General features: G+C 37.6%; 1 protein-coding gene across 1 annotated transcript in view; it reads right to left on the bottom strand.

The window, feature by feature from the left end:
• Positions 1-14,043, bottom strand: part of Pgi (glucose-6-phosphate isomerase) — a 57,819-nt gene that overhangs the window by 5,749 nt on the left and 38,027 nt on the right. The window contains exon 10 of the mRNA XM_067112478.1: positions 4,194-4,465. Coding sequence (XP_066968579.1) covers positions 4,194-4,465 — 272 coding nt within the window. The remainder of the gene's footprint in view (positions 1-4,193; positions 4,466-14,043) is intronic.

The following is a 14,043-nucleotide window of genomic DNA, read 5'->3' on the forward strand; positions in this document are numbered from 1 at the left end:
ATGGTAGTGTGAGAAATACGAGTAACCAATTGTGGAAGGATGTACCGAATAGATGGTATAAATGGTTGAAATCGAATATGAACCAAGTATGCATGAGAGCATCATGGAGGATCAGCAATTTGTTTTGATAGAGTATGGTAGGAAACGTAATAAAGGGAAGAGTGAGAATGGGGAATGATATAAATGGTTGATAGGGTGTGAGTGCCAAAGTGAAAACCAAAGCGTGTATGCATGAATGGGATGGTATGAATAGAATGGAGGATCAGCAATTTGTTTTGAGTTGACTGAACATGTATGGTAGGAGTGAACGGTTGGAGATGAGTAAGAAGAGTAAGAGAAGAACGTGAGTGATTGAAAGCATGAATGAATCGTTGCATAAATGTGTGAATAGCGTGGGATGTGCCAAAGTGAAAATGGGGGAGTGATATAGATGAGATAGTAGATGAAATTGAGATGGTAATAGGATAGCGAGAATCTGAGAAAGAATGGAGAAGATGTGAATTTGAATGTTGCTAGAAGAGAGAATGATTCTGAGAGAATGATTGCGTGCCGCATAACGCGATCTAGAGCACTGTTTCTCAACCTTTTTCTGGTGGTGGCCCCTTCAATCCAGTGCAAGTTGTTGTGGCCCCTTTGATTCTTATAACCTTAATACGAAGTATTAATGGTTCTAGTTTGAGTAGTACCATGTGGCATGAATCAAATGTTAATTGGAAAAATATTTTATTTGAACACTTATCTATTTACAAAAGGAATAAAAAAAAAAGGAATTGTAGAGATCTTGAAAGGTTTCAGTGGGATCCCTGTGACTGATGCAAGGCTGCCAACTTGTCAATGTTTGGCTTGAAAGCTGTCAGAGAGAGACGTAAATCGCCTCTTTTTCTATGTCATTGAAAGAATGAAACCAGTCTCAACCAAGTAAGAATTGGAAAGGCAAGTAAGAGCAACTTCACATCTTTCCAGAGTATTGGGTACTTCTTATACACATCTTGATTCATCCACAGCTTCTGGTGTCCTCCACGCTTGAACCTTGGGCTGTTGTGTTATTCTGAAGTTCAATGAGACTTTCTTGTAGGGTGACATCAACTTCAGATACATCAGCAATGAAGGGATCCACAAACCAGTGTGGCACAGTCATTTGGAGTTCAGAGAGGCAACTGCTTCAGATGGTCAGATGAGATCATCAAGCAGATCGGTGGATATAACTGCTAAGAAGGAAACTGTGCAAACTCTCGTCTTCCAAGGTTCAACCAGAACAGCTTGAGTTTCCCTTTAAATGAATTGCCTCCTTGCAGGAAAACATGGTGGAGTTATTTCCTTGAAGCTCTTTGTTCAGAACATTTAGAAAATGGACAGGTAGAAGATGTCACTCTTTGCATCAACAAGTTTCTGTCAAGTTCTGTCCCACTAAAGAAAGAGATGACACTGTCCCAAAGTGCAACAAAACGGTTCAGGCAATTACCTTTAGAAAGACCTGACTTCTGTGCAACACAAGTTTTTCAAATTCTTCATTGTTCTTTTCACATGATTTATTTCAAAATATTACACATTTATATATTTTGTGGGTCCTAAATTTTCTGTGGCCCCCATGGCCCCCATTTTCAAATTTTTGCCTTGTGGCCCCTGAAAAATCTCATGGCCCCTAAAGGGGCCATATATGGCCCACGCATGAGAAACTAATCTATTTCCGTGGGTGTTGCAATGCAGTTGAATGCAGTGTGAAAGGTGTTGGTTGAGAAATGCTAAAAAGGGGGAGAATTATAGAGGATGAATAAATTTGTTTGTATTCAGCATTTCCCAACGTTTTGTGTGAGAGAGAGAGAGAGAGAGAGAGAGAGAGAGTGTGTTGTGTGTGTGTGTGTGTGTGTGTGTAATTGTTGGGTTCGTTTGGAGTTCGTTTACGGCGCTGTCTGTCTGTGAAGGATTTTTCAGTTTTTGAGTGAGTCTTGAGTCAGAGCTAGTGCCGGTCAGTCGTTTGGTCTTGGACAGTTTTTTGTGTGCTTTTGAGAGTTGTTGGTTTTCTTGTTGTGTATATGGTTCATGTGTCTCTTCTTTTTTTTGTTCGTTGTTGGTGGAGGGTCTGTTCTCAGTTTTGTTTTGTGGTTTGGTGTGCTGTGATTGGCGACCGTGGACCTTTTCTCCATCTCCAGCAACCGAAGATCAGGGTGAGTGTTGTTTGTTTGTGGGTTTGAATTCCGCCACATTTTAGAAGCCAATACTAACTTTGCCATTTCCATCACAAGCAGCATCTGTTGCAGGAATCTGTTTAGGGTCTAAAGGTCTACAGCCCCTCCCTACCCCAAAGACTTCACCACTTCTACTGCCCCCTTCCAGAGCATAGCATCCTCTTCTGCTATGAGGGCCCTGTCTTCCATTGATCTGGTCTTGTATTCTAAATGGGATCAGGTATTGGGTCTTGTTCCCCCAAAAGAGGGGCCTGTAGACCTCCTTGGGGACTCAGGGTGTCCATTTCTCTGCCCTGTAGTTCTGCCATGTCATCCAGCCCTCTGCTAGACACTGCTAGGAGCCCTTTCTCATCCCTGGGGTTCAAAGCCTCAGCCTGCGTTGACTTGCCCTGACTGTCTTGTTCTGACTCCTGAGTGCTCTCCCTCCAGTGACTGAGCTGAGGGCACTGTCCCTGCCAATACCAAAGTTGAAGGTGTGTCCTTTCCACCTATGGGCAGGACGCTGTTCATAGCTGTCTTGGTCTACCCAGCAGGAGACGGGTCAGAGAGGGATGAAGTCATAGAGATCTCACCAGAGAGTCCCTCCTTCCTGGACGACTGGAGTCCAAATGAGACACAGATAGCTTCCCTGAGATCAGGAGTCTCTTCTCAAGGCAGGCAGCTGAGACTCCTACTGTAACAGATGCTGTGTCTCAAGGGGGAGCAGTCACCCCACCTGTAGTGTTGCCCCTGATGAACCTCCCCATCTTGGTGATCGGCTCTGTCTCGCTGAGTGCCTTCCATGACTGCTGGACCTCCTGTAGGCTCTTCACCTGAAGGAGGAATATTCCTCCCAATTGTGACTTGCGAGCGTGTCCATATATGGGAAGCTCACATGGGGTGAAAAATTGGATTTTAGAACCACCCGGAAGGATGGACAGCACTTGCTTCCATGTTGCAGACATCTCGGCCAAAGCCCCTTCCTTGGTGTGGGCAGGGGAAGGTTTCCTTGATATCACCAATGCTACTAAAAGAGGATGCGAGGAAGGTGGAATCAAAGCAGGAAGGGGTGAGGGGCTGAAGATCGGACCTCTCAATAAAGAAATTCCCTTCTATTTTTGTTGTCACTTCTCATAAAGGCTCCACTGTGGTGTCTGCCGCCCATACATTCATCACATGTCGATTCTCTAAAATATAAATACCCAAGACAAGAAATATGTACAAAAAGCAAATCTACCTGCACACGAGATATGAATTTAATACATGGTTCTCCTTTCCCCGAACGACAGGCTAAGGGTTTCCCTTAGAAAGTAGCTATCACCATAACAAAGGGAGGCATTGCACACATGGGACACGAAGTGATGACCACTTCAAAATAACCCCACCAAAAAATAAGGAAAACACACTAGATACCAAAGAGAGAGATACAAGGAAAGTAATCTTCCAAAAGCACAGAAAATATCTTACACACAAGATGAATAAAAACACAAGCAAAATGTCTGCACAAAAGGTTTACACATGCAAAAATCCCAACATCATGTGAGAGTGGCTGCCAACATAATGGATGAGATAGGCCAGTAGAGGTCAGGGTGGCACTAAAGTGTCTACCAATAAGATTTGGTTTATCTATGGTCAGTCACCCTGACCCAAAGGGGAGAAGCCCTGGTTACCCCTTTAAGAAAGCTTTCATATCCCCATCGGAAAAATTAATTTCTATCTCACAAAGAATCTTAATAACGCAAAATAAAACAAGGATGAATGGCTTAATGTAATATAAATGCTAAATTCATATTTCATAAAAGAATCCATAAATAGTTCCACTGTAAAGTAAAAGCAAGTACAGCACTCTGGTGCATGTCTGAAAATACTTTAAATTAAAAAATCTATTCAAGTATCCAAGAGATATCTCAAGTGTTCTGGGTTTTTCTACTAAAAATTAATGTTTTAGGGATACATGAAAATAATAACCAACAAACACTCCAGTTAGAAAATTCTAATAAAGTGGAAGAAAACCTGTATCTAACTCACCCCCACTGATCGAAGGAATTGATGTCCCATATCACACCTTGAGTGAAGATCTTCATTTCATACATGACAATTAGGGCACCAAGGGTGAAAGGAGAAAGCTTTTCCACCATAAGAGAATTGGTGGGTCGATTGCCTTGAAAGACTTTGTGTGGTAGAATACGCTCTAATTGGTCTGCTGGCATGTTAGCTTTTTCTAACTCTGCTCTTGCCTCTTGTTCAGTTTTCCCTTTCATGAGAGCTTCTGTTTGTGCTAAGAAATTGGCAAGCAACAGCTGAAAAGTAATAAATAATTGAAGAAATATCCATAAACATGAATGAATTTTCAACATATAGTTAATAAATAACAAATACATGTACAGTAAACCCCCCGTATTCGCGTTCTCATGGTTCGCGGACTCACGCATTCGCGAGTTTCTCTGTGGAACATATCTAGCCATTTTTCGCGGAAAATTCGCCCATTTGCAGTATTTTTCACTAAGAAATATTCACTAATTACTGTATTTTCATACAATTTTCATGAATAAATGCACTTTTTGTGATAAAACTTTTAAAATACTCAGGTATAAGCATTTTTACAGGGTTTTTCTTAGTTTAAGCTTTCAAAATGGGCAGTTCTAGGTGTTTTTAGAGGGGTTTTAAGCATTCGCGGATTTGACCTATTCGCAGGGGTGTGTGGGACACATCCCCGGCGAATATGGGGGGTTCACTGTAGTGCTACACAGAATTATTAATATAAACACTACTACATTTAAGGTAAGAAATGTATTCATAAGTATAGTATCTGCATCTACAAAATGAATTAAGTATAGAAATTGCATCGAAAAAATGAATGCAAGTAGAGCCAAGTGATGTCCTTTTAAACCTACAGTTCTTACTGACTACTGAAGCTTAATACTGTCTATTTCAATATTAAGCAGAAAGTTTAGGAATTAAAATGTCAATTCAATGTACAAAAATTGCAGGGCATATTAAACATTACATATAAACTGTTATAATACATAAAATCAGATATGGCACTTCTTAACCATAATATTTTCGAATGGTGTTTAATCTGCTTATTACCTCAGCATTTGCTACTGCCAGACATACATTTTATATACATACAACACAGTATTTTGATCACATATTCTTTTACGGTATTCTTCCATGGTTACTGTTGTGAAATGAAATATCTACTACATCTGGGTTGGGTGGAAAATGTTGGGAAGAGGAGGTGAGCTTAAGCACTTTGAGCCCCAATGAGGTTAACACTTTTTTATTCTACCTAACTTTCATCATAATTCCTTCTTTATTTAGGTACCAATGATGAGATCATTTTTGAGGGTCTTAGAGGCTGTTGAATATAGTAATGAATGCCACAATAGAAAAAGAAAAGTATATGCAATACATGAGATGTGTGTGTGTTTGTGCTCACGCGCAACTGCCTGCTGATTTTAAACAGTGAGTAGCTACGACTTTGTACTCAAGCCAACAGTTCAGCTAATTCTTTGTAGTGACCATTTTGTGCTCAAGCCAAACATTTCATCTAATACTTTGTAGCTACCATTTTGTGCTCAAGCCAACATTTCATTTAATACTTTGTAGCTAACATTTTGTACTCAAGCCAACATTTCATCCAGTTCTTTGTGGCTACCATTTTATGCTCTAACCAACATTTCATTCAATTCTATGCAGATAATATTTTGTACTTAAGCTAACATTTCATCATTATTTGTAGTTACCATTCTGTACTGAAACCAACATTTCCTCCAATTCTTAGCAGCTACTATTTTGTACTCAAGCCAACATTTCATCCAGTTCTTTGTAGCTACCATTTTGCACTCAGCCAACATTTCATCCAACTCTTTGTAGCTAACATTTTGCACTCAAGCCAGCATTTCATCCCATTCTTTGCAGCTACCATTTTGCACTCAAGCCAACATTTCATCTAATTCTTTTGTAGCTACCATTTTTTACTCAAGCCAACATTTCATCCAATTCTTTGTAGCTACCATTTTGTACTCAAGCTAACATTTCATCCAAATCTTTGTAGCTACAGTTTTATGCACTAACCAACATTTCATTCAATTCTTTGTAGATAACATTTTGTACTTATGCTAACATTTCATCCCATTCTTTGTAGCTATCACTTTGTACTCAAGCTAACATTTCCTCCAATTCTTTGTAGCTATCATTTTGTACTCAAGCCAACTTTTCATCCAATTCTTTGTAGCTATCATTTTGTACTCAAGCCAACATTTCATCCAATTCTTTGTAGCTACCATTTAGCACTCAAGCCAACATTTCATCCAATTCTTTCTAGCTACCATTTTGTACTAAAGCCAATATTTCATCCAATTCTTTGTAGCTACCATTTTGCACTCAAGCCAACATTTCATCCAATTCTTTCTAGCTACCATTTTGTACTAAAGCCAACATTTCATCCAATTCTTTCTAGCTACCATTTTGTACTCAAGCCAACATTTCATCCAATTCTTTGTAGCTACCATTTTGTACTAAAGCCAACATTTCATCCAATTCTTTCTAGCTACCATTTTGTACTAAAGCCAATATTTCATCCAATTCTTTCTAGCTACCATTTTGTACTCAAGCCAACATTTCATCCAATTCTTTGTAGCTACCATTTTGCACTCAAGCCAACATTTCATCCAATTCTTTCTAGCTACCATTTTGTACTAAAGCCAATATTTCATCCAATTCTTTCTAGCTACCATTTTGTACTCAAGCCAACATTTCATCCAATTCTTTCTAGCTACCATTTTGTACTAAAGCCAACATTTCATCCAATTCTTTGTAGCTACCATTTAGCACTCAAGCCAACATTTCATCCAATTCTTTCTAGCTACCATTTAGCACTCAAGCCAACATTTCATCCAATTCTTTGCAGCTACCATTTTATACTCCAAGCCAACATTTCATCCAATTCTTTGTAGCTACCACTTTGCACTCATGCCAACATTTCATCCAATTCTTTGTAGCTACCATTTTGCACTCAAGCCAACATTTCATCCAATTGTTTGTAGCTATCATTTTGTACTCAAGCCAACATTTCATCCAGTTTTTTGTAGCTACCATTTTGTACTCAAGCCAACATTTCTTCCAATTCTTTGTAGATACCATTTTGCACTCAAGGCAACATTTCATCCGATTCTTTGTAGCTACCATTTTATACTCAAGCCAACATTTCATCCAATTCTTTGTAACTATCATTTTGTACTCAAGCCAATTTTTCATCCAATTCTTTCTAGCTACCATTTTGCACTCAAGCCAACATTTCATCCAATTCTTTGTAGCTACCATTTTGTACTCAAGCCAACATTTCATCCAATTCTTTGTAGCTACCATTTAGCACTCACGCCAACATTTCATCCAATTCTTTGCAGCTACCATTTCGTACTCCAAGCCAACATTTCATCCAATTCTTTGTAGCTACCATTTTGCACTCAAGCCAATGTTTCATTCAATTCTTTGTAGCTACCATTTTTTACTCAAGCTAACATTTCATCCAAATCTTTGAAGCTACCATTTCATGCTCTAACCAAAATTTCATTCAATTCTTTGTAGATAACTTTTTGTACTTATGCTAACATTTCATCAAATTCTTTGTAGCTACCATTTTGCACTCAAGCCAATATTTCATCCAATTCTTTGCAGCTACCATTTTGCACTTAAGCCAACATTTCTTCAAATTCTTCGTAGATACCATTCTGCACTCAAGCCAACATTTCATCCCATTCTTCGTAGCTACCATTCTGCACTGAAGCCAACATTTCATCCAATTCTTTGTAGCTACCATGTTGCACACAAGCCAAATTTTCATCCAATTCTCTGTAGCTACCATTTTGCACTCCAAGCCAACATTTAATCCAATTCTCTGTAGCTACCATTTTGCAGTCAAGGTGACATTTCATCCAATTCTTTGTAGCTACCATGTTGCACTCAGGCCAACATTTCATCCAATTCTTTGCAGCTACCACTTTGCACTCAAGCCTGCATTTCATCCAATTCTTTACAGCTACCATTTTGCACTCAAGCTGATAATTCATCCAATTCTTTGTAGCTACCACTTTGCACTCAAGCTGACATTTCATCCAATTCTTTGTAGCTACTATTGTGTACTCATGCCAACATTTCTTCAAATTCTTTGCAGCTGCAATTTTGTACTCAAGCCAACATTTCTTCAAATTCTTTGTAGCTACTATCTTGTACTAAAGCCAACATTTAATCAAATTCTCTGTAGCTACCATTTTGCAGTCAAGGTGACATTTCATCAAATTCTTTGTAGGTGCTATTTTGCACTCAAGCCAACATTTCATCCAATTCTTTGCAGCTACTATTTTGTACTCCAGCCAACATTTCTTTAAATTCTTACAGATACCATTTTGCACTCAAGCTGATATTTCTTCAAATTCTTTGTAGTTACCACTTTGTACTCAAGCTGACATTTCATCCAGATTCTTTGTAGCTACTGTTTTGTACTCAAGCCAACATTTCTTCAAATTCTTTGTGGCTGCAATTTTGTACTCAAGCCAACATTTCTTCAAATTCTTTGTAGCTACTATCTTGTACTAAAGCCAACATTTCTTCAAATTCTTTGCAGCTGCTATCTTGCACTCAAGCAACCATTTCTTCAAATTCTTTGTAGGTGTTATTTTGTACTCAAGCCAACATTTCATATTCTTTGTAGCTACTATTTTGTACTCTAGCCAACATTTCTTTAAATTCTTAGTAGATACTATTGTGTACTCAAGCCAACATTTCTTCAAATTCTTTGTAGTTACTATTTTGTACTCAAGCTAACATTTCTTCAGATTCTTTGTAGCTAATGTTTTGTACTCAAGCCAACATTTATTCAAATTCTTTGTGGCTATTTTGCAATCAAGCCAACATTTCTTCCAATTCTTTGTGGCTACTTTTTTGTACTCAAGCCAACATTTCCTCTAATTCTTTGTGGCTACTGTTTTGTACTCTAGCCAACATTTCCTCCAATTCTTTGTAGCTACCATTTTGCACTAAAGTCAACATTTCCTCCAATTCTTTGTGGCTACTATTCTGTACTCAATCGAACTTTTCATCAAGATCTTTGTGGCTACTGTATCATAATCAAGCTAACATTTCCTCCAATTTTTTGTAGCTACAATTTTGTACTCAAGCCAACTTTTCATCCATTTCTTTGTAGCTACCATTTTGCACTCAAGCCAACATTTCATCCAATTCTTTGTAGCTACCATTTTGCACTCAAGCCAATGTTTCCTCCAATTCTATGTGGCTACTATTTTGTACTCAAGCCAACATTTCATCCAATTCTTTGTAGCTACCATTTTGTACTGAAACCAACATTTCATCAAATTCTTTGTAGTTATCATTTTGCACTGAAGCCAACATTTTTTCCAATTCTTTGTGGCTCCAAGCCAACATTTCCTCCCATTCTTTGTGGCTACTATTTTGTACTCAAACCAACATTTCCTCCAATTCTTTGTGGCTACTATTTTGTACTCAAGCCAACATTTCATCCAGCTCTTTGTAGCTCCCATTTTGCACACAAGCCTACATTTCATCTAATTCTTTGTAGCTACCATTTTAAACTCGACCCAATATTTCCTCCAACTCTTTATGGCTACTGTTTTGTACTCAAAGCCGACATTTCTTCCAATTCTTTATAGGTATCATTTGGCACTTAAGCTGATATTTCATCCAGTTCTTTGTAGCTACCATTTGGCACATAAGCTGGCATTTCATCCAATTCTTTGTAGCTACCATTTTGCACTCAAGCCAACATTTCCTAAAATTCTTTCTAGCTACCATGTTGCACTTAAGCCAACATTTTATCTAGTTCTTTGTAGCTACCATTTGGTACATAAGCCAACATTCATCCAATTCTTTGTTGCTACTATTTTGCACTCAAGCCAACATTTAATCCAGTTCGTTGTAGCTATCATTTAGCACTCAAGCCGACATGTCATCCAACTCTTTCTAGCTACCATTTGGAACTCACGCCGACATTTCATCCAGTTCTTTGTAGCTACCATTTTCCACTCAAGCCAACATTTCATCCACTTCTTCGTAGCTACGATTTTGAATTCAAGCCAACATTTCATCCAATTCTTTTTAGCTACTATTTTGCACTGAAGCCGACATTTCATCCAACTCTTTGTAGCTTCCATTTTGCACTCAAGCCAACATTTCATCCAATTCTTTGTAGCAATTATTTTGTACACAAGCCAAACATTTCTTCAAATTCTTTGTAGCTACTATTTTGCACTCAAGCCAACATTTCTTAAAATTTTTTGTAGCTACTATTTTGTACTCAAGCCAACATTTCCTCAAATTCTTTGTAGCTAACATTTTGTACTCAAGCCAACATTTCTTCAAATTCTTAGGTAGCTACCATTTTATACTTAAGCCAACATTTCTTCAAATTCTTTGTAGCTACCATTCTGCATTCAAGCTAACATTTCATCCAAATCTTTGTAGCTACCATTTTGAACTCAAGCCAACATTTCATCCAATTGTTTGTAGCTTCCATTTTGCACTCAAGCTGACATTTCATCCAACTCTCTGTAGCTACCATTTTGAACTCAAGCCGACATTTCATCTAATTCTTTGTAGCTATCATATTGTACTCAAGCCAACATTTACTGAAATTTTTTGTAGCTACTATTTTGCATTCAAGGTGACATTTCAATTTTTTTGTAGCTACTATTTTGTACTCAAGCCAACATTTCTTCAAATTCTTTGTAGCTAATATTTTGTACTCAAGCCAACATTTATTCAAATTCTTTGTAGCTACTATTTTGTACTCAAGTCAACATTTCTTCCAATTCTTTGTAGCTACTATTTTGTACTCAAGCCAACATTTCTTCAAATTCTTTGTAGCTACTATTTTTTACTCAAGCCAACATTTCAAATTCTTTGTAGCTATTATTTTCTACTCAAGCAAACATTTCTTGCAATTCTTTGTGGCTACTATTTTGTACTCAAGCTAACATTTCCTCCAATTTTTTGTGGCTACTGTTTTGTAATCAGGCCAACATTTCTTCGTGGCTACAGTTTTGTACTCAAACCAACATTTCATCCAACTCCTTGTGGATACCATTATGTACTCAAGCCACCTTTTCCTCCAATTCTTTGTGGCTACTATTTTGTACTCAACCAAACATTTCTTCAAATTCTTTGTGGCTACTGTTTTGTACTCAAGCCAACATTTCTTTCAATTCTTTGTGGTTACTGTTTTGTACTCAAGCCAACATTTCCTCCAATTCTTTGTAGATACTCTTTTGTACACAAGCCAACTTTTCATCCAATTCTTTGGGTTACTATTTTGTACTCAAGCGAACATTTCCTCCAATTCTTTGTGGCTACTATTTTGTACTCATGACAACATTTCCTCCAATTCTTTGTAGCTACAATTTTGTATTCAAGCCAACTTTTCATCCAATTCTTTGTGGCTAGTATTTTGTACTCAAGCCAACATTTCATAAAGTTCTTTGTGGCTTCTATTTTGTACTCAAGCTTACATTTCTTCCAGTTCTTTGTAGCTACCATTTTGTACTCAAGCCAAAATTTCTTTCAATTCTTCATGGCTACTGTTTTGTATTCAAGCCATTTCCTCCTGTTCTTTGTGGCTACTGTTTTGTACTCAAGCCAACATTTCTTCCAATTATGTGTGGCTACTGTTTTGTACTCAAGCCAACATTTCTTCCAATTCTGTGTGGATACTGTTTTGTACTCAAGCCAACATTTCTTCCAATTCTGTGTGGCTACTGTTTTGTACTCAAGCCAACATTTCATCTAATTCTTTGTGGCTACTGTTTTTGCACTCAAGCCAACATTTCTTCCAATTATTTGTAGTTACTGTTTTGTACTCAAGCCAACATTTCTTTCAATTTTTTGTAGCTACTGTTTTGTACTCAAGACAACATTTCTTCAAATTCTTTGTAGCTACTATTTTGTACTCAATCCAACATTTATTCAAATTCTTTTTGGCTACTATTTTGTACTCAAGTCAACATTTCTTCCAGTTCTTTGTAGCTACCATTTTGTACTCAAGCCAACATTTCTTCCAGTTCTTTGTAGCTACCATTTTGTACTCAAGCCAAAATTTCTTCCAGTTCTTTGTAGCTACCATTTTGTACTCAAGCCAACATTTCCTCCTGTTCTTTGTGGCTACTGTTTTGTAATCAGGCCAACATTTCTCCTGTTCTTTGTGGCTACTGTTTTGTATTCAAGCCAACATTTCATCCTGTTCTTGTGGATACTATTTTGTAATCAAGCCAACATTTCCTCCAATTCTTTGTGGCTACTGTTTTGTACTCAACCAAACATTTCTTCAAATTCTTTGTGGCTACTGTTTTGTACTCAAGCCAACATTTCTTCCAATTCTTTGTGGTTACTGTTTTGTACTCAAGCCAACATTTCCTCCAATTCTTTGTAGATACTCTTTTGTACACAAGCCAACTTTTCATCCAATTCTTTGTGGCTACTATTTTGTACTCAAGCCAACATTTCCTCCAATTCTTTGTGGCTACTGTTTTGTACTCAAACATTTCTTTCAATTCTTTGTAGGCCACTGTTTTGTACTCAAGACAACATTTCATCCAATTCTTTGTTGCTACTATTTTGTACTCAATCCAACATTTCATAAAGTTCTTTGTGGCTTCTATTTTGTACTCAAGCTTACATTTCTTCCAGTTCTTTGTAGCTACCATTTTGTACTCAAGCCAAAATTTCTTTCAATTCTTTAGCTACCGTTTTGTATTCAAGCCAACATTTCCTCCTGTTCTTTGTGGCTACTGTTTTGTACTCAAGCCAACATTTCTTCCAATTCTGTGTGGCTACTGTTTTGTACTCAAGCCAACATTTCTTCCAATTCTGTGTGGCTACTGTTTTGTACTCAAGCCAACATTTCTTCCAATTCTTTGTGGCTACTGTTTTGTACTCAAGCCAACATTTCTTCCAATTCTGTGTGGCTACTGTTTTGTACTCAAGCCAACATTTCCTCTAATTCTTTGTGGCTACTGTTTTTGTACTCAAGCCTATATTTCTTCCAATTCTTTGTGGCTACTGTTTTGTACTCAAGCCAACATTTCTTTCAATTCTTTGTGGCTCCTGTTTTGTACTCAAGACAACATTTCCTCCAATTCTTTGTGGCTACTATTTTGTACTCAATCCAACATTTCATAAAGTTCTTTTTGGCTACTATTTTGTACTCAAGCTTACATTTCTTCCAGTTCTTTGTAGCTACCATTTTGTACTCAAGCCAAAATTTCTTCCAGTTCTTTGTGGCTACTGTTTTGTATTCAAGCCAAGATTTCCTCCTGTTCTTTGTGGCTACTGTTTTGTACTCAAGCCAACATTTCCTCCAATTCTTTGTGGCTACTGTTTTGTACTCAAGCCAACTTTTCTTCCAATTCTGTGTGGCTACTGTTTTGTACTCAAGCCAACTTTTCTTCCAATTCTGTGTGGCTACTGTTTTGTACTCAAGCCAACATTTCTTCCAATTCTTTGTGACTACTGTTTTGTAATCAAGCCAACATTTCTTTCAATTCTTTGTGGCCCACTGTTTTGTACTCAAGCCAACATTTCTTCCAATTCTTTGTAGCTACCATTTTGTACTCAATCCAACATTTCAAAAGTTCTTTTGGCTAAAAAGCTTTTTCTTCCAGTTCTTTGTAGCTACTGTTTCTTTCAATTCTTTGTATTCTGTTTTGTATTCAAGACAACATTTCCTCCAATTCTTTGTGGCTACTGTTTTGTACTCAAGCCAACATTTTCTTCCAGTTCTTTGTGGCTACTGTTTTGTACTCAAGCCAACATTTCTTCCAGTTCTTTGTGGCTACTGTTTTGTACT

Source organism: Macrobrachium rosenbergii, chromosome 12 (genome assembly GCF_040412425.1).
Source record: "Macrobrachium rosenbergii isolate ZJJX-2024 chromosome 12, ASM4041242v1, whole genome shotgun sequence".
Classification (NCBI taxonomy): domain Eukaryota; kingdom Metazoa; phylum Arthropoda; class Malacostraca; order Decapoda; family Palaemonidae; genus Macrobrachium; species Macrobrachium rosenbergii.